The sequence below is a fragment of the Tyto alba genome, unplaced genomic scaffold (assembly GCF_018691265.1).
Source record: "Tyto alba isolate M040663 unplaced genomic scaffold, T.alba_DEE_v4.0 Super-Scaffold_2, whole genome shotgun sequence".
In the NCBI taxonomy this organism is placed as follows: domain Eukaryota; kingdom Metazoa; phylum Chordata; class Aves; order Strigiformes; family Tytonidae; genus Tyto; species Tyto alba.
This window is the reverse complement of record NW_024881282.1, coordinates 65,493,081-65,519,202: the sequence shown is the minus strand read 5'-3', so window position 1 is coordinate 65,519,202 and position 26,122 is coordinate 65,493,081. Positions and strand designations below refer to the sequence as shown.

The 26,122-nt window shown below is 37.7% G+C and overlaps 1 protein-coding gene across 19 annotated transcripts in view; it reads left to right on the top strand.

Moving 5' to 3' along the window:
* Positions 1–23,321, top strand: part of CADPS2 (calcium dependent secretion activator 2) — a 316,654-nt gene extending 293,333 nt beyond the window's left edge. For all 19 annotated transcript variants that reach the window (XM_042792988.1, XM_042792986.1, XM_042792978.1 and 16 more), the window contains 3 exons: positions 159–266; positions 18,758–18,862; positions 22,344–23,321. In XM_042792988.1, the coding sequence (XP_042648922.1) occupies positions 159–266; positions 18,758–18,862; positions 22,344–22,514 (384 nt within the window). In that variant the 3' untranslated portion in view covers positions 22,515–23,321. The remainder of the gene's footprint in view (positions 1–158; positions 267–18,757; positions 18,863–22,343) is intronic.
* The last annotated feature ends 2,801 nt before the right edge of the window (positions 23,322–26,122 follow it).

Genomic DNA, 26,122 nt, shown 5'->3' with positions numbered 1-26,122 from the left:
ACAGCAGATTTAGTAAATACAGTTTATACATGTGTGAATATTGTAACATAATCTCAGTTTTCATTATGTTTAAGTATAACTTCTTAAAAGTATCAATTGTTGAGTGGTCTGTCTCTTTCCCTTCCCATTACCTTCTCCCTTACTTTATGTCTCCACAGAAACCAGGGATGGATCTGGCAGACACCTACATTATGTTTGTTCGACAAAACCAGGATATACTTCGAGAAAAGGTCAATGAAGAAATGTACATAGAGAAGTTATTTGATGTAAGTAACTACCCTTGAAAAGCTTTCTGGTATGACTACTACATCAGAAGGGATAAGATGCATTTTGATGATATTCAACAGGCCATTCAGATGTTCTTCCCTCCCGATCATTTTTTTCTTTTTTTATTTATCATCTTCAGCTGTCAAGGATGTCCTTTCTTTTAACATTTTCTGCATGCAACTTTTAACTGCTAGAAGGCATAAATAAAATTGGTAGAAGATTACTATTTGAAATAGTCATTTTTCCACTGTGAGTAGTCCAGTGTTATTCCACCTTTTGATTTTCAATGTGTTAGTGGAGAGAACTGGATTCATGTGGTTTGTGGACTCCACTGCAGACCTAATTTCCCTAAAAAAAGAACTTGTACATATCACTGCCTGCTTGCATACAGAAAGAGGCCAGTTATGCCAGATACATCAATGAGTTTGACTGGTACTTTCATGGAATGACTATGAGAATTTTGTTTTAGGGGTTTAAGACCTATAATTTTTTAAAGTTAACCAAACATTTATTGAATTGTTGAACTCATTTTCAAAATTCTAATACCGCTTCTGCAAGTTCAGAGTAATCCTTGTCTTCATCCTCAAGGCCCACACATTTCTAGCCATCCCGTATCTTCACAATAATTTCCCTCAGCTTTGATACTGGCTTCCACAGCCTCCCTCCACTCATTCCTTTGTCCTGATTCCTCCTCTTTTTGTTAGAAATTATCACCTACTCTTACCAAAATTTTCCTCATACAAGACTCTCCTGTAAGGCCACTAGCAACACCCCTGGGCATATTTCTGCTCATTCAAGTTCTGACCACTAATTTATGTCTAATATGTCCTTTTCTGAGTTGCCCAAGGAGAAAGCCATAGGCAGCTGAAATTGTACCTTCTGTGTAAATTCAAAGCATTATACATCTCAAATATGTCTAAAATAAAAGTTATTCTATTATAAACTCAGATCAATTTACATTACAATGATGTCAGTCACTTATAATTTTGTAGGAATTTGATCAGGGAAAGAAGTCATCTCTGGCACTGCGCAATGCAGTTTATTACAAAACAAATTCTGGAGCATAATACAGACTTTGAAATGTATTTATTTGTGTGTCATCTCCTATGTATTTTAGAAAGCTTTGCTGGCGGTTTCATTTAATTATGCAAGTTACAGCAAATGTTTTCATAACAGCAATTCACAGCCTTTACTGTGACACTACAGTTGTGGCAGTCACAGAAGGTCCCATAACATAGACTCTCAGCCATGGTATGTCATGTCAGTGTTTGTTGTTTGTTAGACTGGGTGGTCAAAATGAGACTTATCTCTCAGATTTTATATTTCCAGACACTGCCAGGCAGCTTTACCAAAAAAAAAAAAAAAAAGTATCATCTGTTTTAATAAGCTAAGTGCTAATATGTGTGAAAAGAATGATTTTATAAAAGCTTTGATGCCCTGCAGGGGTAGAAAAATTATCATCCATCCAGCTGGCACCTTCACGAAGTACTAAAACCACATTAGCAACTTCTGCTTCAGTTTGCTTTTGCACTGAATCTGCAAGCATATGTTTCATTTTCAAGTTTCTATTTTTTTTTTTTCTTTGGGGTTATTTTTGCTTGTGTTTTAATTTTCTGAATGTTAATAAAATTATGTGTACAAGGCCAAGTCTAACTCTCACCAGAGAGACCACATTGACTTTGTTGATGTAGTGGGATTGGACCAAGCCTTAGGCTATGTCCATAGCAGTAAACTGGCCAGGACTCGGGCACAGGCCTGAGAACTAGCAAGTGATCATCCATACCATTAAGTCATCAGCACGGTTCCTGGCGTGGTTTTGGGTTAGACCAACTAGCACTAACCCAAGGGCAGGGCCTCAGTACAATTGGGTTAGCATGGGTCAAGGACCTCTTCCAAGTTTCATTTCATCAATCAAGCTTTTCAGCACAAGAAAACATCTCCTGTATGGATGCAAGTCATGGCATAGCACTTGCCTTTGAGAGGCAAAACCATTCCTGTCTCCTTCTACTCAGTATTACGGATTTTATGCTGTCATGGTCAATGCTTGTAGCTGTAAGGAAAGAAAGAAGATGTACACGATAAGTATTCTGTGTATAAAATATCTATTTGTATCTTTATTTTTCTTTATATATGGTGGTATCACATTTCTGAATAACATCACACTGGGAGATATAACCAATTTGACAGATTCAAATAAATACATTAACAAATATATAAGATCCTAGCATGCAGAAATTTCAAACAAAGGCATCTCACTGTGTTAACTCATCTTTCCTGAGATTAATTCAGATTTAGAACAGTATGATTGAGCAAGATTTTGCCCATGATTCTTAAATTAGTGATATTACAAAACCTAGGTGCTGTTTATAAATTCAGTTCTATTGAGTTATATTTCAATAGAAATAATAAAATATATTAATATTTTTATGTAAGTACACTTCAAGCCATTTGACTGGCTACAGTTGTAGATCACAGTCGATTTCCCTTTAAAATACATAGCATTTGTATCAGATAAGAAATCATCAACCAAGCAAAATAGAAAAAGTGCATCTCTGTGCTTCAGCCAGGGAAACACCTCATCCAGAATAACAAAAAAAATCAGACTGATCTATGTGCTAGAGGTGTTAGTATAAATATAGACAAGATCAGGCCTCACATGTTATTTTAATCCCCCAAAAGGTATTATCACAAACTATTTATGCACGGATTTCATTGATTTGATGCAGGGCTGCTATATACTAACAGCAATTACAGTGACCAAGAGAACAGGATGTCTGTCATAGGAAGTAATGTACATAACAAAGATCATTTAAATTTAAGAATAGTATTGATACAAGTACAAATGTCTGCCAGTGGATCACAATATGTTAAGGCTAGAAGTTGGAAAACTTTCTGTCTACCTGAGAAGTCTCAAACTAGGGAGAAGACAAAAACTGTGCACTGTTTTATGGTGGTTCTTTAAAAGCCTGGGAAAGCACTGCCGTGCTATACAAAATGTGAAAGTCAGGAGAATGGAGTTTAAGCTTGTGATATGAATCCTTACATATGAGAGAAGCTCAAATCTCCAGCTGATTTTCAGATTGGTCTGCTATTTTTTTTTCTGGACCATTTTTAAACCATTTAAATCCTATGCTTCAGTACCTCTGCTGATCATGAAGCACAATCAAAGTGGTTATTTTTTTCCTTCCTTTCTCCTGAAGAACTTGGCTTCTGGGCACATTTTATTCTTATCTCCTCCAGAAGGGGTACAGACAGTGTGCAGAACAATGGGGCTTGGTGCTACTGGTAGCTCTGGTCTTTCCCAGGTCAGCATGCCATCTTCTTGTTTTCAAAATTAATCACCAGATTTGAAGTCACAAATATTTTTTGCTTGGTCAGTTTGTCAGAGACACTTAGGACTTTTTGTCTTCCTTTGCAGGCTGGGACATGGTCTTCTTCCTAAGATCAGCTGGGAATTTTACCTATCAAATTCCTTCCTGTCACAGGAACTCAGGGCATTTATCTCCTACTCTCATGCTGTAGCATCTTATAGTCATGGGGGGGGTTTTGTTTGCTTGTTTGTTTTTAACACCACAGATCTGAAAGAGCACTAGAAAGGTTTTGTAACGTGTTGTACATCTGGATGGTCTGAAGTAGCTCTGGGTTGAATGTCTGCTCCATGTTCATGATTCCTGAAGGTTCAATTCGATGAATGATCCATGCGATTCCTTCCAGTCCCATACTCCACTGAAATAAACTAAGACAATGAAGTTACATTGAGACAAATTTATCTAACAAACTCAAATAAATCAAACTTATCTACCATTAATGCTGCGGTGATTCAGATAGATTCAGCGTATAACAACTAAATCTTGAAGACAGGCACTACGGTGTTTGTTTAATGATCACAATTTTTAATTATGATCAAACGCATCACCCACTGAAACTTTTAAAGTTTAATCACTTAAACCAAGAGCTCATTTTTTAAAATAATCTTTAGCATAATGTTTTAGAAACAAATAAATCAGGGTTTTTTTGAACCAGTGTTTGAAAAATACTTATTTTCATAAAAGGCTGTAAAAGTAACAGCTGGTGAAAATTAAGTATTTAGAATAGAATTACACAAACCTAGAATAAATCTAAAATATTACAAATTATTATTAAGGTCCCTCTTACTTATAAAGATAATATGCTTGATGATTTATGTAAAAACATTTGTGCAGCCTATTAAAGAACAGTGCTGTGTATCTGATCACAGAATTGACAGAGGTAAAAAATATCCAACTATGAAATTCCCATGGAGTCTGGTTCTACACTATCAAAATCAATGGGAGTTTTACCATTAACCTTAATAAATGCAATGCTGTGTCCATAAACATGCTAGGTTATCATCACTAACTACACTTAGATTCATGTTTCTACCTGAATTTTTAAGATGGAACTAATAAGTTTTGAACTCCTGAGCATTTTAAGTTAATTAAACTTATAAATTAAAAACTGTTTCCTTTAAAACAAAATTGGTTTTTGTTAACAAACCAGCTTAAAAAAAAAGATAAGTCATTTTGCATGAAGCGCTTTTAGAACATCGGTGCAATACTTACTCTGTGAAGTAGTATATAGTTCTTAAGTGCCACTTGGGTAGATTCTCACTTGCTTGTACCTGTTAATTGCACGTGAAATATGGATATTCTTGTCTGAACACAGCAAAAATTAATTTCAAACATTTTCCCTTCAAAACCCTTCTTGATTTATTTGCCATTAAGAGCATTATCTTATAGGTTATATTTGTGTTGGGTCTGTTGTGAAAAACTTATAATGTAGACAGATATGATTCCAATTTTATTAAGACTATATGTGCAATGAACTCTTCATGCAGTAATTGATTGCTGCTTTGAGAAATAAAGAATTGTTTAAGAGAACACTTCTAACACATCAGTGTTTAGCCATTGATACAACTTAAGGCTATTCCTATTTTTTAGGCTTTAATTTCTGGAAAACCTGTGCACAAGTGTACCTTAAACACATAAAATAGCGTGCACATCCTGGAAAGGTTGGCATTGGAAAACAGGTCCCTTCATTACCTTGTGCAAGGTGGCATCTGTTAGCAGATGTTGACTTTGGCCCTGATTGCCCATCTCTTCTGGGTGTTAAACTGGTCTGGTGTGGCTGAGTAGTCCCACTGACTTCAGAGGGACTGTTCAGGTAGGAGAATGTCCTCGGCGTTGTAATTATGCCTCATGAAGGGTAATGATTCAACAAGCAGTGTAAGAGATGTTAACGGCAGGGAACTCATACAACTTTCTTTGGAGTGCAGAAGGACTGAACATGTGAGTAGTATAAATGCTTAAGCACTCCAGATTTACGTAGCTGCTTTTGGCGTTTGTCCTTCAAAAGTTCAGAAGCGGTGTGATACTCCTGTTGAAAAAAATGCTTGTATATTGTCTGGAATGTTAATTAAATGCTAGTAGTGTTCCCATATCACAACCATTATTTTCCTTTTCCATTGGTAGCAAGGATGGGCAATTTAAGTTCAGTGATGTACTTCAGGTTAGTTGAGGTAATAATTATTCACCAAAGATTACTATGTCATGTACTTCATTCTATGCCTAAATAGAGATATGAAGTACTCATCTGATTCATTTCTGTTTGCCATCGTATCTGCAAGTACTTTTTTAGCAAATGCTTTATTCAATTGCACTGTTTCTACAAGTTTCCTGACCTTTTACAGAAAATGTGTTACAAATGTACAAATGCTTCTCCCTGGCAAGTGAGTTAATCTTCAACTGCTGTTACACAGCTAAAAGGAACACTTATTTTAAATGTGAGTTTTCTGTAGTACCAACTCTTTGTGCTGTCCATGTTTACTTCAAAAGCACCATTGCTGTAGTATTTAGTATTCAACAATGTTTTTCTAGAAAACTTCAGTTGTGATTTTTTTTCTCATTCTCAAATTGCTTCCTGTCACATTAATTTTAATAAGTATTCTTCACTTTCATTGTTATGTAATTATTTGCAAGTGTGTGATTTGACAAAAGGTCTACTTTTTGATCTAGATTATATGCCAAAGCAACTTCAGCAAGTTGAGACTAGGTAGGACTGGTTAAAGGCCACATTTGAATCAAAAGCTGTGTTTGTCTTAACCTCTGAGAAACATGAGAGGACCGTGCCTAATTACTTAAAAGAGACAACAGAAATGGATTGTAGCTTGTTGATCTTCTTATTTCTTTGATAACTCAGAATAATCTTCAAGAAATATGTGGGCTTCTTTCTCAGATTCTTGAAATTTGATCACAGTGCAAAATTGTCCTTTGGCGCAAACCCAGAAATACACATCTTTGCATGGTGCACCTGGACATATGTGGCAGGTCTGGTAGAATCAGCTAATTAACAACACAGGCTTAAACAGGCACCTCATCTGGCAGTGTAGTTAGTTGCCTGATGGTGCTCAGCAGGATTTGGTAGTGCTTTTTATTTTTCTATCCTAATGGTCTGCTGCCCACCTAATTTTGCCTTATTGTCAGCCACTACTTACCGCAGCTTGAGGCCCTCCCAGGAGGCTAAATTATTATCAAAGGATTAGGGAGATGTAGCCTTGCAGCTCTGACATTTCTGATTACTTGTCTATGCCAGAACACTAATTAGCTGTGACTAATTAAGAAAAATGTTCCTGCCATAGAAAACCATTTAAAAGAACTGAGAAGTAGAAAAGCAATTGAAAAGCTGAGCAGTGCTCAGATTTGCCGATGCTCTTTAGATTTTCACCAAAGTCTTAACTCACCTTTAATTATGTCTAATATTTTATAGGGAAAATAGAAAGCTCTTAATATGAGAACCATTCTGCACTTTGCTCTTGATCTAAAGACATTTTTGTAATTTTAAAACACTCTGTCATGGGTTTTTTGGAGAAAACTATAGGCAGTGTTATCAAATGTGGACTGAAAAAGTGAATTATATTAGCAAGCTCAAATATGTGAAACTATTCTACAAGATGGAAGCAACATCTTGCAAATTTACTGTTCAAAGTCTTTTCAAAGTTCACTAAATGACCCCCAATGTTTTCAAGTAGATTCACCTCATTTTTGGAGATAGAAATCTCTATAAAAGAACAAAAGTTCATTTGAAAACCGAAAAAATGTAACCTCCATCTGATTTCATAGGGTATGTAAGTTTTCTTTGATTTTTTTTTTTTTTTTCTGGAATATGCTGAGAAAAGGAGTGCCTACTCTTGGAGGATGCTGATTATGCTGCTGTGAATCCAGCAAAGCTCACTACTGTTGAAATCAATAGGACCACAATACACTTAAAGCAAAGTGTGTGCTTCAGAGTTTGCTGCTTCAGGATCAGAATATTCAGCACTTTGTAAGCTGTTTTACACTGTAGCTGAGAGTGTTTTCTCTAGAGGAAACCATAACACAGTGGCTGGTTTCGATATATTTTTGATATTATATGTTTCGCCTCTTCTTCATTTTTTATGCCATTTTTAATTTCTGAATTTCCATCTTGTTAGGTACCAAACAGTCCAAAAAGAAATAAAAAGGGTTTTCTCAAGATATTATGTATCACATAGTCCAGTCTGTATTTAGTATTCATGGAGTGGATGTCTGTCACCTTTTTCACACTAATTCAATCATATTATTTAAATCTTTCCAGTGGGGGATTAAGAAACTATGAAATAAATGTTCTGATATCCTGCTAGAAGAACTCTTTGGGTATAAAAGGGAAACGGAGAATTATTTTTCAGGGCACTAAATCTCATATCCTGATACTCAGAATTTTTTACGCTGTCCTACCTTCCTAATTTCCCTGATTTGTGTGAGAAGCTCACTTTGTTTGAAAAAAAAAAAAAAAAATATAGTTTGCTATAAAAAGGCAATGTAAAATGTTCATCATGAGTCAAAAGACGGAAAAAAAAATGGAAAAAAAAATCCCAAACTCAAGATTTTAAAGCCCATTTGATTTTTATTCTGAGGGAATTTTATCAATCAGGGGTAGAACTATGAGGATTTTTTGCTTGTTTGTTTGGGAAGGGGCTATAACATTGGGACCTTCCATTACAGTTTCCTCATAGATGTTTCTGGTCTATACTGTTCGTTCATTTATTTTACTTCGTTAAATGCATCTATCCATCACTCACAGTATCCATTCACTAAAAACAATAACAATTCTATCAAATAAAAGAGAGCTCCTTCCAACATCCAGGCACAATTTAGTCCTTTAACCTTTTTATCTTGCTAGGCACAAAGTAGCAGCATCTCATTCCAGGCAGTGCATTTTTTTTTTTTATCTAGATGGCTTGAAATGTGTCTAGCAACTTAATGGAATCAATTGAGTGTGGACAACTGTAAAAATATAAAATAGCACTGAAACTTTAGATGAGTCTGTCAGTAAGTGTTAACTGTGGCTGCAGCTTTCACATTCTACACAGTCAAGAGAAATCAATAAGGATTGTACCATTTATATTGTCTTACCTAATGTTTGTTCACCATGAAGTGCCAGGCACAAGCACCATCTAGGGAATATTGATTTCTTGATGTACTGTAATTCACACACGTCTAAACAGCAGGAGAACCTTGTGGCTTCTCAAACCTTACTTGCGGGTTTGGTATTTATACTTGTATTTCATTTGGGTCAAGCTTAGTTTAAAAGGAAGATCAAGCAAAACTCTGTGTAAGTGGTCACAAATAGGCAGACAACATTGTTGAATACAAGAAAAATGGTGCCAGAAAGCATGAGAATAATCTAGTTTTACTATAATGAGTCTGGAGTAACAGAAAGAGGTTGCTATGCTGTAAATCAAAATAGTACCAGGTGAGGATGCTGCAGAGTGCTCTGAGAAAGTCAGTGATTCATCAGTGGAAGGAATTTCTTAACCTGTTTGATCACAGGAAACTGAAGCTTTAGTGCTGATTTCAGTGTGCAGAAATGTTGACCTATATAGAGAGTATTTCCTTTACATAATTTTCACCTGTTTAATCATGTTTTCTTAATTTACACTGCATTGTCTATCCTTTGTATTATACTGTTCTATACGTGTTTACAATGTGCAAGAAAAAAAAAGTACAGATAATTAATAGAAAAATCAACTCCAAAAAAGCAAATCAGCTGTAAAATCAGCATAGCTGAAAGAGTGCACACGGGCAGTAGGATCAGAGATGGGAAGGAGCAAATCAGGCACCTGCCCAATCAAGGCCACTTTCTCCAAAGAGATGAGGGGAGGAGAGAAGCAAGAGGGAGGCAGGAGGCTGGACCTCTGCTCCACATTAGCGCTGCTCGGTGTGGTGCCCAATCAATGCGGCGTAGGAGAGGAGTGGCCCCACCACTGTGCAACTCCCTATCATCTTCACAGCTGCTTCCATCCCCGTCATATGCCACTGCAATAACATACAGAGTAAACGGGTGATGAGTCAAGATTGCTGAGGTGGAAAGAAATGAGCTGCCTGTAAATATTCACCCAGAGGGACTCGGGACATTTTAAATACTCTAATTAATTTATGTGCTTGACATCATTCCACGTGGAGCAGGGAGTCTAAATAGAAGACTCTAGGACGAGAGCTACTAACGTGAGTGTAAAAGCTACAACACAGTCTTTGGCCCAGCTTCGGTCCATCTCACTTTTGATACATGGTGCAGAGATTGAGAATATAATCACCTTAAGGGAGAGATGCAGCTCACAGGAGGCCTCTTCCTGTGGTCCCTTTGCTGATGCTTCACTCCAGGAACTCTCTGAGGAGTCCCAGATGACTGAGCAAAAGCAGAGACAGGTGTCTCAGCTCCATACCTTACAGGCAGAGTGAACCTGGACCTTTAACCTTACTAATGTTACACATTACTTAGGAAGACTGCTTAGCATTTGTGCAGATAAGTGCATTCATAGGGGTTTTTAAACTAGAGCCTGCTATCAAGAGGCTGGTGTTATAATGAGTAACAACTTGGTCATTTTGCATTATGTTCATGCGTTTATTTTGATCATCAAAGCTGGCTTTCATTTCAAGGTCACTCAAGTGATGCTCCCCATTCTGTGCCTTGGAGGATGTTTTCAGATAGACCCCAGTTGCAACACAACATGCAGTGTAGCAAGACTGACAGTGTTTGCTCCGGAGAGTTTTAGCACCAGAATAACCTATGGAAGTACTCTTCACAGATGCACTGTGTATCCAGAGTGGAGTAGAGAAACTGTTTGTGCTGTTAGTCTCTTGCAGTCATGAACATTACATTAGTACCTAGTGTTTGAAGTCAGAACAGCAACATTACATATGTCCAGATATGGAAGGAAGTTATGCATGTCTAATTTTGCAGACTTCCAGTTTCCAAGTGCTTTTACCATATGTGAAGAAGCCAGAAAAAAAAAAAAAAAAAAAGAAGGTCACAAACATTATAAAGTAGCATAAATATTGTAAACTGCTGTTTAACAACCAATACACAATGCAGGGGGAGATGAGTACTGTGTATTTTGTATTAAAAGTGTATATTTATTTGTGAATTGGCAGCAGTTCCGTAGCAACTAGCCAGCTTCTAATTATAAGCCTGAAATATGAAAAATTTACTTTCCTTCTAAAAGATGAGCTTTTTACATGTTAGATGTTCTTTGTTATTTCAGAACAATATTTTTTTGCCTATAAGTTTCATAGATGCTCCATATGATTTTAAGAGACCCCTGTTCTATCTTTTCTTCTCATTACTGATTTCTGAAAACTAGCCTACCTAATTTCTTTCCTTGTATCACCAAAATATCTCATCCAGCAACTGATCACTTGTTTGTTGTTATGAGTCCTGCTGAATGAGATCTTTCTGCAAGGGTTTGGCTTCCTCTTTCTGTTGAGCTCCTTTCCCTTTTCTCCCAATTGCTTTGGGAATAACAGTGGAAATCTTTATTTCAAATAGACAGGGAAGAGACTGACTAGAGGCTAAAATATTTGTTTCATCAATTAATCATTCTTAAGAAAACAAGATGTTTTTGAGCTTCCTGAGATGTTCATTGGAGTAATGGCACAAAAAAAGGCAGAAGGAAACCAAAGGAAGAGTCTCACTGGAAGGAAGAAAATCTTTCTTCCCTGGCCAAGCAAAGGTGCAAGAAGCATGTTAATAAATCTGCTAGTCACATACACAAAAAAAAAAAAAAAAAAGAAGCAAAAAAAGGTGGGGAGTGAGTGGGGAGAGAAAAATAAAGATGCAGTTTGTACCCAAACAGTGTTGTAATTTGCAATGACAAAGCTAAAGAAGTCTTGGTCCTGATCCCTTTATCACAAGAAGTATGAGGGTTGAATCAGGTGGTAGTATGTGGTTTCTTTCTCACTTTTCCTTTCCTGGTACACGTAGCTGTAATTTAGGCTGTGAATATTTTGCATGTTCCCAAGCCAGGTTCAAAACCTGTCTTAGCATTTCAGGCCTAGAGGAGGAACCAAAACACAGAAGCTGGATAAAAGCCTTAGGTGCTTCCAAGAAAATGCCTTGATAAGTGGTGCTGAGCATTAGAAGCATAAGACACTGGTGGGATGGAAGAGGTGTGTGCCAGGTCCTCTGTGCAAAGTAGGAGCAAGTGAGGTAACACAAGGCTTGGGAGCATTATAGCAGAAATGAGTGATACAGCAATAGGGGGGCCTTTGGACAGGTTCTTGAATGAAAATGTCAGAAGAAACTGAAGCAAAATGCAGGGCAGAGATAATTTTTTTTTTTTCATATTACACTTAATATTGATTTAATTATTTGCATTTTCCAGATAAAGGGCTTTTAAACATCTGGGTTTTGGTGTGGGGTAAAGGCTTAATTTGATTGTACTGCCTGCTAAACCCACAGTTCCAATGGCTAACAACATGGAATTTTCCACTTGTGCTCATTTTAATCTTAATTTCTTTCTGTTTTTAAAATACAAATTCCTAGGGGAAAATAAAATGCAAAAAGAATAAACATGGTGGCATCACAATGACGCCCAAAACCAACATTAGTCTCCTTGAACTTTAACATTGAATAAAATGCAAAATTAAGCCCCCAAACTCTCCACATCTGATGTCTGCATATTAATGGATATATACTATTATTGGGCAAAAGCTAAAGTATGTTAAAACATCCCTTTGGTTTTATATTTTTATTGATTTTATTTTATATGTTGTAAATAACAAAAAAGTAATGTGTGCTCATATAGTAAATATACGGGAAGTGAACATGTACGTAAGTAGAGCTTGATCAGTGCCCATGAAGTGGAGATACAATCCTAACTCTTGACACAGTCGTAATGTCAGCTGTTTCCCTCTATATTCATCTTGCTATGAAATTTAAACCACATAAATTCTTTTTCCCCAGTCATAGCAGTGCTTTTAATCAAATTGGAGATTTTTTTTTCAATTTTTCAGAGAAATAACATAAATTTCTTTTATGTTCTAAACAGAAATATTATTATATTGCCAAAATCCAAGCAGCCAGAAACATTAGTATAGCTGTAAGAATATCCAGGCTACAAGTGTACTTGAAAATTTTATTGTATCTAAGGATGGTATAAGTTTTTATTTCTACAGTCAAAGGCCATCTAAATGACCACTTCTGTCAGCTGCATCTTACTCTAATGTAGAAGCACAGCTCAATAACATAAAGTTCTCTGTGGATTCAGGACAATAACATTGAGACACATACACACATACCACATTTGTATGGACTTCAATTCTGAATTTTGGTGAGAATATTTTTTCAGTGATGTCACTGTAAACTTGAGTGCTTGGAGTCAAACCTTGCTCAACATTTTATGTTGTGGCACTATGAGGCTATGTATAATGAGAAACCACATTCTTGTGGGACTGGATGACCTGTCACAGAAGGGCAGTGCCCGTACGTGGAGCTGGTAGTGGGATGGGAAAGGTTTTGCATGAGAGCTTTCTCTTCTCTGGGGTTTACCCAGATTCTGTTCCTTCCTTGTCCTGGTCGCATTGGAGATGCAACTGGAAGTGCCTCACAGACTAGTCCACATCTATGATGAGTGCAATCTAGAAAATAAAAGTCTCTGGGGAGATAATTTGTTCCTCCCAGGAGAGTGAAGATACAGCAGGGAGTGGTGGGGGGACATTATGCCACTAGTCAACAAGTTCTGGTCTCCCTCCAGCAGAAGAAATGGATATTTTGACCAGTTCATAAATCACCTGTGTCAGGAATTGGAATTGATATGGCAGGAAGAGAGTACAAACAAAACCTCTATATTATGATACATTAATTTCTGTTGACTACCTACAATTGCCTCAACCTTCAAGGTTTCTCAGGCTTTCTTAATCAAAAGTCTACCTAAACCCAAAGGGAAAGCATAAGTATCTTATGCAAAGTTACTTCATGGCTGCTTTTTGTTTACAAATGAATATTTTCCATTTCAGAAAAAAAAAAAAATATATATATATATATATTTTCAATGTTAATTACTTCTGACTTGATTTCTTACTGTGGTGTTTCTGTGTGTATTTACAAGATGCAGATGACCTTCTGATGTATCATAGCGGCCCACAGGTTGAGAAATCCTTCCTTAGTTTTTTGTTTTTCAGAGTTATCACGATTTTCCAGCCTTCAAAAGAGTCTATGAACTCTGCTCGGGTACAAATCCTTATTTGGGTGGATGAGATCTACACCTAAACTCAAAAATACACCTGTAACTTCTAAACCTCAGTGTATTGTCAAAGACACTACAAGTAACACTTGGTTCCCTCATTATCATTAACATTCAGCAAAGGAGGTCAATATGATTATTCATATTTTAAAAAGAGGGAAACAAATTATGAAACTTAAATCAGGAAATTTTTTCTAACTTTTGCAGTTTGCGTTTTGAGGGAATAACTTATTTATTCTTTCATCATTTAAATTTTTTTTAAATGTTCTAAAAGTTCTATGGCACACTACTAATGCTATCTACCAAAATCCTGGGACAATGTAATAGTGTTGCCTTTTAATAAGAACTAGGCATTTAAGCACTTAAAATTTAACATGCTTATAGCATTTCTTATGCATTTTAGCTTATGCTGCCTTTGTTGCACAATCTCCTCAGTGAGGATAATACTTATTGTTATTGTCCCTGGTAGGAAAAGTAGAGCTGGAGGAAGTAAAAACATCCCCTTGTTGTCTGAGCGACACAATTCCTGATCAATAGTCCAATAAAGGCTTCCATAGGAAGATAAAATGCAGTTCCTAGAAAAGCTGTTCCTCCTGCCATATTCAGCAGAAAAAGCATTTTGACAGTGCCCATTTATCAAGAGCAGGCAAGATATAGAAACTCGACGGGGTCTTGTGTCTTAGGAGTTAGGGATACCAGCCCTAGAAGGACTAAAGCATTGTGTATTAGTATGTATTGAGCCTCCTTCCAGGTGGCAAACAGCTGCACCTTTTTATAAAACTTCAAAAATAAATCTGAAGTGCTTGCTTTCAGCCGATAAGTGTTATATTTAATTGAACCGTTCTGTGAATGTTATAGCTCAGGCACCCAGAAAGATGGTGAATATTTAATATATTTGTTTTGTATTTCCACCAGTCAACAGAATAATGAAATTCCTTAACTACTTCTCTTTAACTTGCCTGAAGAAAGCACGGTATGTTGCTAAATCGCTTTTCACTGGCCCTGCCGAGAAACAACTTTAATCCTTGTTAGAAAATTGCAGAGTCTGGGCCTGACAAAGAGCTCATGCCTGGCGCATTGTGAGCGCTGGGAGCGGGGCGAGGGGAGCCCTTTACAGCTGCGTGCCTCCAGCCCGCCTTCGCTGGACTATTTAGGCGAGGAGGTTTGTCAATTCCTCCCGACAATGGAGCGAGTTTTTCAGTGCCTGTAGCTGCGCCGAGCCCCGTTGGGGATCAATGCTGGCCATTCAAGCTGCACCCTCTTTCATTGCTTTGGTTTGTTAATTTAAGACTAAAGGTCCGCTGAGGGGGTTTAGGGTGTTTAAGAAAGCTGATGAACTGTTTAAGAAATCTGATGAACTGAGAGCGTTTATAGCCCTGGTGTGGCAACTATTGGCACTGAGGGAGCTGTGTCCTTGTTGACCCTCTTGTTATTAAAAATGCACAAGTGCTGCGCTTCTCAATATTTCAACACTCTTTCATTGTCAATACCACCTTCTGAGCCCTTCAGCTTGTTGCTTGCTCTAAAGATCTTCTTAGATTGGGTTTGAAAACTTCACCTTAAACACTAGATTAGACTGATGTTCTGTTTTCCGTGCTCCTGTTGATTTGTTGAACCTTCCCAGGGCTGGAAAGCAAGTAGCAGCTTGATGGGGAGACGGGCTGCTAATATGATTTACCAGTCTACAGTCATGCACAATAAGTGTGAATAAATACAGGGGTCTCACAGAGTCAACCCTAGCCTTTCCTTTTCTCTTATTTTTTACTTTAAAAGAGGTATCTCAGGAAAATGAAGTGAGTAATGCATGCCCTTACAGGAGCTGGATGAGCTATGAATAAGAAGAGGAGGGTGAAATAGGGAGGCAAACATATTTTTGTTGACGAGGTTGGCTGCTGTTATGTGCAGATGTGAAAAAAAATATATAATAAACACTTACTGCTTTATTCTTGCATAGACAACAGCAAAGAATATGGCACTAATACCATACAATTGACACGTGCAAGAGTCGCATTGTCCCCTCAGTGCTTTTGTTACTAGCAGGAAAGTGACTTTTTCCTAAAGCCAGTTAGAAGGATTTTTTAATAATTATTATTACTGAAAAACTGTGTAATCTCAAGTCCATTATCTAATCGCTGAAGCTTTTGAGTTTGCAATAAATTCCCATAAGTCCCAGTAGATGCATCCCTGCCTATATAACATGCTCATGATCGTCAAAATGTGTGGCCTTGGAGTCCATCTCTGAGAGGCATTCACAGTGCTGTGCATTTTAACAGGCTCCAAAAGAAGCAATAGGGAAATATTTACTTTTTGTCTTATGAAGTCCAGCAGATTTATGTTTATGCAGCTTCAGCCTATACTAAGTGCTCAAAACTAGTGGGTATAAGGCCAATAGTGAACAGAAATCCTCTCCACAAGTACCTCTAGGAGGACTCTGACAATATAACAGATGTGATTTTTATTAAAAATACTGTGATAATTCAAGAGAAGAATGCATCTTTTTCTAATACAACAGGAGGTATATTTTTTCTGAACAAGGTATGTTGAGAGATGAGCAAGTACTGTAGTATCATTTTACAATTTTACAAAAAATCACCAAATTAAACATTTTCACTGAAAGTTTAATGTATCAAAACTAGCCAGGAAAACATTATACTGTTTTCTGTCACAAATTTGAGTAGCAAAATTAAATCCCTCCATTTTCTTAGCTTTGTTTTCAGTGTTTTCAGATGTAAGCATATCACAGATATGTATGGAGAGTTTAATTTTTACTGAACCCATCTTAATTAAGTTATCCGGCTGGGCTTTAAAACAACATGTTTTGCCAGAAAACTGGGACTGGATCTATTCTCAGTGATCTGGCACCATTCAGCAGTGTTGTCTGGGAATAACGATCACAATTTTCGAGCCTGTCTGTGGTTTGTCTGTGTGAGCAAGTTCGAGCCTCTTCGGCTTTCTGCTTGATACAAGACAAATACATTGTGGATGTGTTATTGGATTGTTTTAATGGATGAATGTCAGTTTTGAGAAAACTCCACTACTAAGATCATTCTTTCTACCATGATTATGTTAAACAACTGTAGAAACAGAGTGATAATATAATAATTGGGCTCATCTTATGGCAAATAACAATAGATATTCCGGATAGAATTCTTAGCCTATGAATTTTTATGTTTATTAAATCAGTAGAGTTCCCTGAGTGAATAAGATCAACTGTATTTTATTTTCTAGATATCTGTATACATACAACACCTGTCATATAGTTTACAGCTGCCACTTAGTAACAACTCTGTAACATTAGAAATAGTTTACAGGTACTTATAAAGGAAATCAAAACCAGCATGCATGTTTGGGGTGAAATAATGTAAATACTTATAAGAATGTCATTCAGTGATTAAAAAAAAAAAAAAAAAAAAAAACAACAATATTTTATAGATACCCAAGCAGTCCTGCATTTTATTGAATAAATCAATGTGGTGTGTTTGTTCACTTCTGTAAAATAGTAAATTAGTAGGAGAAACTCTAAAAGAATGTAAAAATAATTTATTTCCAGTTGTTTATAATTAAAATACACTTTAACACATTAAACAAAATAAATGGAAGTCATTATTATATGAAAATCTTCAAACTTATCTTAAAACTGATAGTTACAATGAGATGAGACTATTTCCTGTAAGAAAAAAGTATTTGCATATATTTACTGTATGTCTTTAAAGCTTATTCCAGAGAACTTACATTTTGATGAAAGGATGGTATTTCTGTCTTTTGTTACATGCAGTACACAGTAATTTGTCTTCGTTTTTTCAATATATATTCTATTTTGTTAATGTAAAGGTGACTACTGAGACATGCTAGATTCTTCCTTTGAATTTTTCACAATGTACCCCTTGCCTAACATGCTGCATTTAAAAATATGCACAGTTTCCTCTCTCTGCATATCTCTGTATTTTATAAAAACATAGGAAATTACATTAGAAAATAATTTAAGCCTCTTCTTTGTGGGGAAAGAGACTAGAAACAGAGCTACGACACAAACTCTTATAATCTCTCACTGCTAAAATGAAAAAAAAAAATCCCTTCCTTTTTACAGTTTGACTAAATGACATCTGATTGGTATTTTACAGGAAGGGGAGGAAAACTGCTACAACTATGTTTAGTAAAATCTCTTTTAATCCAGTTAATGTGAAAGAACTATTATAGTTGTTACTGGGATCTGAGCATTTTTTTACACTGACATAGACACCAACAGAAGAGAGCTTATTCTTACCCATCCATTTGTGAAGCTTTGAGTGAAAACATACCCATGCCTAAGACATAAAAATGAGATAAGGTAGGCTTTAATTATAATTAGTAATTAGCATAAACCAAAACCTTAACGTGATTATTTTGGGAGAGGTGGAGTGGTCTTTTGGTCATACTTAAATACAGTTTCCATGGATTTCTGAATTTTTTTACTTGATAAAGGAGTGATTTAAAATAAAAAAAAAAAAATAAAAAAAAAAGCAAGACAAATTCCACATTCTATGTTCGATGCTGTTTTCCTGTTTGGATTGGAAAATCAAGGTATTGCAAATTCTCTCTCAAGATACACTACCTGTTTTTTCCCTTACTGTTTTAGCTGTCAATTCGCTCATGTAATTGTGTATTTAATATCCATTCTTACTGCCAGACAGTAAAGTGCATAACGCTATTTTGCTTGAAAGTGATGTAACTGAAAGATAAAATGGCAGTTGCTAATTCATGTAAAGAACAGTCTAGGTCAAGTTGTTTGATTTCCTACTGACCCATGCAATCCTCTTAACAGGAAATTATATCATTGTTGACTTCAAGTGCTGATCTGTGATCATTTCAAAGTGTTTCATTACCTCTCATTACCAAATCTGCTAAATGAATACTACAGGGTTGTTTGGTGTTTGTTTTTTTTCTCCTTCTTTTCAGCAATGGTATAGCAGCTCCATGAAAGTCATATGCATGTGGTTGGCTGACAGATTAGACCTTCAGCTTCACATCTACCAGCTGAAGACCCTCATCAAGATAGTGAAGGTAAATAAAATGTGTTTGTGCTAGACTGCATAGTAAAGAGAGAAAAATTATAAAGAGTTAACATGGATAAGATCATCCATGTTAATTAAGATCATTCTACAAATTAAAAAATGTGGAATTAACTTGTGAACATGCAGTTTTAGGTTGAGGGGGTTTTTTTCAACAGTTCTAGCTAATTTCAGAAGAAAAACAATTTATTAAAACCTCTAATGTTAATTATATGTGCACTAGTAACTGTCATCCATTAGGGACTCACTAGTGATTGAGATTGTTCCAAGGAATTCTAACAGATTGCTTCTATCTGTACAGCAGTGCTGTATGGTATTCCTAATAAATTATCGTTTGTCACATTACTGATTTTTTTGTTGTTTTACTGTAATAATCCAAATAACATTCTTTCTCCATTTTCCCCACTCTCCTAAAAAGCAACTACTTTATTTTTTATACACATGTGATTACTAGGTTCAGCTGGAAAACAATATTCAATATATTAAATAACATTTTATGTTCTTTCATACTCGGGGATAAGTATCAACAAAAATACCGATTCCTCCAGTCCAGTCCTCAGTCATTTACACTGGCCAATGTCAAATGCTTCTGAACAAAGTGTAAAATACCTTGCAATAGAAAATTATGGGTTAATGTACCATAAAAGAAAGTTTCCTCCTAAATCCCTTTCAGATCTTAGTTAATACCCTTAGGCAAGAGACAGAAAGCCATTTCAGATTTTTTTATTTTTAATTCTGTCTTGTTTAACTCTGAACATTCTTGTTATCTGTGTAAGTGTTGAATAAGAAGCACCTGTTGTCAGTGGTGACTTTGACTTCAAAATATTTTCTCATGAAGTTCATGAAAGACTGCAAAGTCAGAAGTATTTTAACTTGTGGACACCAGGATTGCAACTACAACTTTCAGGATTTACTAGCTAAAAGGAAAAAAACAGAGAATGAGATGCAAGAAAATAGTCATAATAATTATGGCATCATGGCTCCCTGAACCACCCAAGCTTAGCTTTGCTATTTCTGACCTCCATTGATTTCTCTGGGAACAGGATATGCCTCTTCATTGTATCATATGCCAAAATGGCAAAACCACTTTGCTATTTGTGGTTGAAATTAATGGCTCTTGTGAGAAGTTTAAAGCGCTTCTCAAGTGAAGGTATTCATCCTCTGGGGGGTGGGGAAAAGTGTTATAGGATCTAAAAACTGTGTCCAATAAGATCTAAGAATGGGCAGACTAAATTATACCAGTTAAATATCACCCAGAGATTAAAGGAGGAGGCTCTTACAAAACTGAAGTTCAGGTGAATGAGCAGCACTGTCAACCAGCCTTCCTTCTGCAGCCTGGCACACTGGTGGTCCTTGTTCCACAGAAGTGGTTTCCCAGTGATTATGAGGACACACTGGTTATGGCAGTAGCCTTTCTCTGCCCATAGACCTGGTTTGCTTTGCACATGTATTCCAAGTGTCTTATTCCATGACATCTTCTGTGGATACAGAGGATTTGAAGACAATATAAATCATAGAGGTACCGGTCAATGTACTGGGAGATAGAAGACCTTGCCCACCTGTGTTCAGGTGGGTGAAGAAGACAGAACTGGTAAAACAGGAATTCGGCAAACAGGAGGTGGCTGGGAAATAAGAAACAGTGGTTCAAGTAGAGTATCGTAAGAAGCTTTCACTGCTGCAGCCCAGCTGGGAAGATGCAAGTGGGGAGGCACAGTTCCTCCAAACTCGAGAGTGAATGGAGGAACTTTTATGTTTGCTTTTGGACTCCCTGTGTTGCCCCTGTCATCTCTTGGTAATATTCCAAAATTAAGTAGGAGATAATTTTTAAGGGACATGGGATGAGTAAGACATAGATGATGCTTCCATGTTTGGATGCAGCAAATGTAGTGACATTATTAAGAATTACTAGAAGAAGAAAACATTGCTTGTTGCCATTAAAGCTGAGATTGAGGGATGATGGCATAAAGATACCATTATATGTCTGAGACATGTGCAGAGGGACGTAACTAAATAAGGGTCAAGGACCAAGAGGAAAGTTAGAGAGAAATGAAAAACTAAGCTTGGAAGTGAACATTATTATCCTGCAAAAGTATGTCAAGAGAAGAGCAATGACTGAACCCCAGAGTGCTGGTCTGAGAATCAGAGGAATACAATGTAAAACTGAAAGAAATTGCTGTTGGACCTGTTAGCAGCATAAAAGGAAATTGAATGCACAGTGTTATAAAAAGGGAATGCAATGGCGACACTTGAAAAAGACCAGGCAGGGTACTCGCAGGAGTGTGTGAGCAAAACATAAGCTGCATCCATTGACTTTGAAGTTGACCTATGAAAGTCAAATAAATCTTGGTTGCAGTGATTCAGACAAGGTTTAAAAAATTGTCATAGATAGTAGCAGAAAAAATTCTCCCAGCTGAATGTTACTCATTTTGAGAGGTGTCTTCTGCAGTTCTCTGAAGTACTGAGTGAAACAAGATCAGCTCTTTTCTCTTTTCTTTCTCTTAAGTGTTGTACACGGTCTCTTCCAGCAGAGGAATGGACATGATAGCCCTTAATTATTTTGTATTTTTTTTTTTTCACATAGTGTCTTCCATAAACATTGGGAACTCGTAGTAACAGTGTACACAAAATAAGAAACTAGCTAGATCAACTTGTCCTTCTTAAGCTTTTTAGGCTAACTTCAAAAAAGTTTATTTCAAATATGTTACAACTTAAAAATAAGGAAGAATGAGTAGATGATTTTCTATATGTTCACTTGAACATAACATCAATGGATAAAAGTATTTCACTCAGAATTCTTACCTGATAGAAAGTCAAAGAAAAAAGTCATAGCTGCTGGTTCATAGGAAGGCTAGATACCAGGGAAATAAAACTTCCTCAAGTAAAAAAAATAAATTAAAAAATTAGATTTGAGTCAAAATGTGGATGACTTAGAATGTAAATTAATTGACTGATGTAGTCACATGAGAAATGTTCACAATGTAGAATATAGATAATAATCTAAAATTTATGTTATTTTTCCACATTTGGCATATAAATGTAAAGATAAATGCAAATAAAATCATATTATGGGGAATGAATCAGACACATTTTATGTGAAATGACAGAACTACCTGTAGCCAAACTCACATTTCAATATGCATTTAGAAAAATTCTTTGTTGCTTTCTTGTTGAATAAGTTAAGACAAATGGATGTTACTGAGAAATCTGCATACAGTTACAGAAATGTAGTACAAAACACAACCTCTTAAAGGAACAACCATCGATGTGTGGCTTGTGAACTCTCTAGAGTTTACAGAAATCTCATGCAGCCCAGAAACTAAAACCACAAAATCTTCAGCGAACTCTAGGTGATAGGTCCCTAACTGCAGGGGGGATGAAGCTGTGCCGCTGGCATGCTAGAAATGGCCAGCGTATAGCGGAAGACTGCTCAGACTTGCTCAAGTCCAATTCGGGATGTCTTATTTTTGCTGCAGAAAACCTACCGAGACTTCCGATTGCAAGGTGTGCTGGAGGGAACGCTGAACAGTAAAACCTACGATACCGTCCACAGCCGTCTGACCGTAGAGGAAGCCACAGTCTCAGTCACGGATGCGGGAGGGCTTCAGGGCATTACTATGAAAGACAGCGATGAGGAGGAAGGATGATATTATTTCACCAAGCATTTGGAGTTCAGGGCTGATGGCCTGAGGGTGGATATTATCTTTGGCTTGGGGTTTTTTTGGTAACTTGTCCTTGTAGTTGCTTTTATAGTTTTGCCTTATTGATATAGGTGCAGAAATGTAATTTGCTCCATTATTAAAAAAAAAATAATAATAATAATAAAGTAAGATTATCGGAGGAAAAGTGCCAAGGACTTTTTGAGAACAATGGTTGTAGCATATTTTAATATATAGCTTTGCTTAGGGCTGTGAGAACACTGGCATGGAGTTTGAGTTCCACTTGTGATTATGTTTCGTTCCCTTTTGTTTGTTACTGTTTGTTCTTGTATCTCCATCAGATATTGCTGTCCTGTGCAGAAAACGTGTGCCTCACTTAAAACACAACTATACAGGAAATCGTTCTTGGAATAAGTCAGTGCCCTAGGTAAAAAAATAGTGTATTTTCAGGATTACACTTTGTTTACCTTTTTTTGTGCTTAATTTTACATAATTATGTGGTGTGCATTAAAACTTTTAATCTTGGTTCTTTGTATTTTGAGGTTGGTATATAAGTAGTAGGACTTCAAGGACAGTCAAACACCTACAAACTACTTAGGAGTGTTGTTGTGTCTATTCATTTTGCAAGTTTAAAGATATCTCATCATGTTGGATGTCAGTAAGCTTGCCATCAATGTTTCTATTTCTGTGAAAAATTTCAGGCAATAAGAACACATTTTGTTGTGACCACTTCTGTATCTACCCAAGTTTGTATAGAATTCCACAAGTAAAAGATGTTTTCAATACTTCAAACCATTTGAACTATTGTATGATTCCTTGTGAGAACCAGGGTTTTTTGAAAGATTATTGTATTTGGTTTATATAGTGATTTATAGTGAATATATATCTGCTCTACAAACCAAATGTATACCAAACAAATATCCAAGGACATAATACCTTTATAAAGAAAAAAAAGCAAGAAAAAGCAGATGAACAGACAATACCTGCTGCCCGTTTACCTATGCCCTCAATATGAGCTGGAAAGAATTCAAATTTTCATCAGTCAAAACTCACACAACTTACAAAATGCAACTTTTTTTTCTTTTTTTTTTTTTTTTTTTTTTTTTTTTTTTGTGGGAACATAACTTATTCCTGGGTTTGTGTAGACAAAATTGGAAAGAAAACAGATGATAGCCAAAGTAAGGAAGGTTGCTGAGGTCCTTGTTGAACCATAGTGTTATACTTGAAGGGCTTCACTGATGGACAGTTGAGGATTGACGAGGCTGGCATGGTTTCCCAGCAAGAACAGACTGTCGGACTTCAGGGGTCTGTCACAAGCACTTAGGGCTGCAGGAACAGGGAACAAGAACTGCAAGGAAGGTATTTTTCCACACACTTGGAAGCTCAGCCAAGCAGGGAAGGGCGAGTTACACTTCTTCCTAGCTGTCTAGAGAAACACCCACGGTGGAAATTTTTTCCTGTGGCAAACCACCCTCCTCTTCTTCACGTGAGTTGAGGTGAATTCAGCGAAAAGGAAGAAATGGGAGTTGGGGAGGGAGACCATTCTTTTCAACTCTTCATGCCCCAACAGAGTGCTCTCCCAGAGGTGCCCGGGGAGGCGGGGAGGGCAGGGGTGAGGACACCCCCTGCCCCAGGACGTGCGTGGCTGCAGTGCAATGCGGCTTTTGGGGAGCAGCGAGGCGGGAGGCGGCTGCTGCTGGCCAGGGTGGCTGGGGGGGTGGCCAGGGCACACACAGCACGCTCCTCTCCATCGCTCTGCGTTCACGTTACCAGCTCTGCTGGGCTGGAGAGAGCACAGGGAGCCTCGGTAGTATTTGCCACCATTCCCAGGTTCCGAGATGGTTTTACTGGTTTAGGTTTTGATAGCAGTGAAATAATTGCATATCCCTTTCCAGTCTCTCATCGTAATCATGATGGTGCATGGAAACTGATGGCATTCAAAGGGTCAGGTGGGGCTCTGGCTGAAACCCAGGCTCGGTAAGGGGTAGCCCACTGGGCCAGTAGCTGCAGCCTCAGCCCCAGTCTGGCTGTGGCAGGCAGTGGGGTACGGAGGAAGCGAGGCTGCCCAGCATAACACCCAGCTCCCAAACCCAATGAAGAAGAGACATCAGGGCCAGTCAGGCCCAGAGAGAGCTTGTTGCTGCAAGCATCCCCCTGCTTGCCCTCTCCTCACCATCTTTAGGTCCCTGAGACCCTGTGGAGGTGTCTGTGGAGGAGCCAGCTGTAAACAGAAGGCAGGTGTCACCAAGATGGTCCTGCGGTGCCTGCCAAGGCCTCCCAGCACAGGGACACGCCCGCTCTATGCAGGGCTCTCCCAAGAAGAAAACATTAGGAGATTTTTAAGGTTCTGAGATAACATAAGGATAGGGAAGCAATATCAAAACCTGACACTGTCCCTAGCAAGTCACTAACAGTTTGGATGCCTGGAGTGGGAACTAGAAACACTGGGTCAGAAAAGGCTGTCACCAGCACAGCCCAGGAGGTGATGGGTCCAACTCTTGACCTGGCAGTAACTCATCTGCCTACCCCTGCTAACCAAAAGCCCTGTGGGAACCATACTAATTTACATTCACCTCCCCTGTGGGCTTGTCCTCTATCTCAATTTGTCTCCACACTGAGAAGGCTTTCCTGGTAAGGCTAACAACCCTTCCTATTGATTTGGATAATTACAGGGTAGGTTATAGTAATTTCACCTGTCAGGCCCTCAAGAGGACTCATAGGCCATCGTAGTCCTGAGTGCCCTCACCTGGGACCCCCACCCACAGCCTCTGCCCAGGGACTCCACCTCGGCTGGGTCCAGAGCTGCCAGTCTCTGCCCCAGAAGTAGAGAAGGAGTGCTGCTGGCTTCTTGCTCAGCCACAGCCCTGCCTGTGCTTGCTTGTGGACCTTGTTGCTCCAGATCCTGACCCACCGACTGACTTTGCACCTTGATGATCATCACAAACGTGCCAGTGATCTGGATTTTGGGTTGCCACTGGCTCTCCCCCTGCCCCAGCCTGCCCTGCTCCATGGCTGGGGCTGGTGGGGCCCTGCCCTGACGGCCTGGAGAGTCCCCTCAGCTCCCTGACCCTTAGGGGAGCAGTCAACCTGACATAAGATGTTAAATAAATAAAAGTCTATGAATTTTTGTGACATCAAGTGAGTCTGAGTCACTCCAATTTCATGAAGCATGATACGTGTAAACTCTGTATGTTGAGCACTTTGCTATACAATTTCATATACATACAGTACTGGCAAGGTATGTCTGTTAGTAAGATCGAGATGAGTAAGGAAATAGTAGGAAGAAAAAGAAAAAAAAAAAAAAAAAAAAAAAAAAAGCCCCAAATATGATGTAACCATGAAGAAGTTACAAGATGTTTGTGATTTCAGAGAAATTAACTCAGACACAAAGTATGTGATAAGTTATTATTAGAAAGGCAGTGCAGCAGACATCACAGGAAGGCAGGTACAGAAATGACAGCACTCCAAAGGTCATTCAATTTCTTATTAATTCACATATTTTCTTAGTAACTAGATTTGTGAAACCGTGAACCAATGCCAAGCTTGAGAAGGCCAGTGAGTATCTGTGTGACAGCTTCGGAGTCAGGCACCGCCGC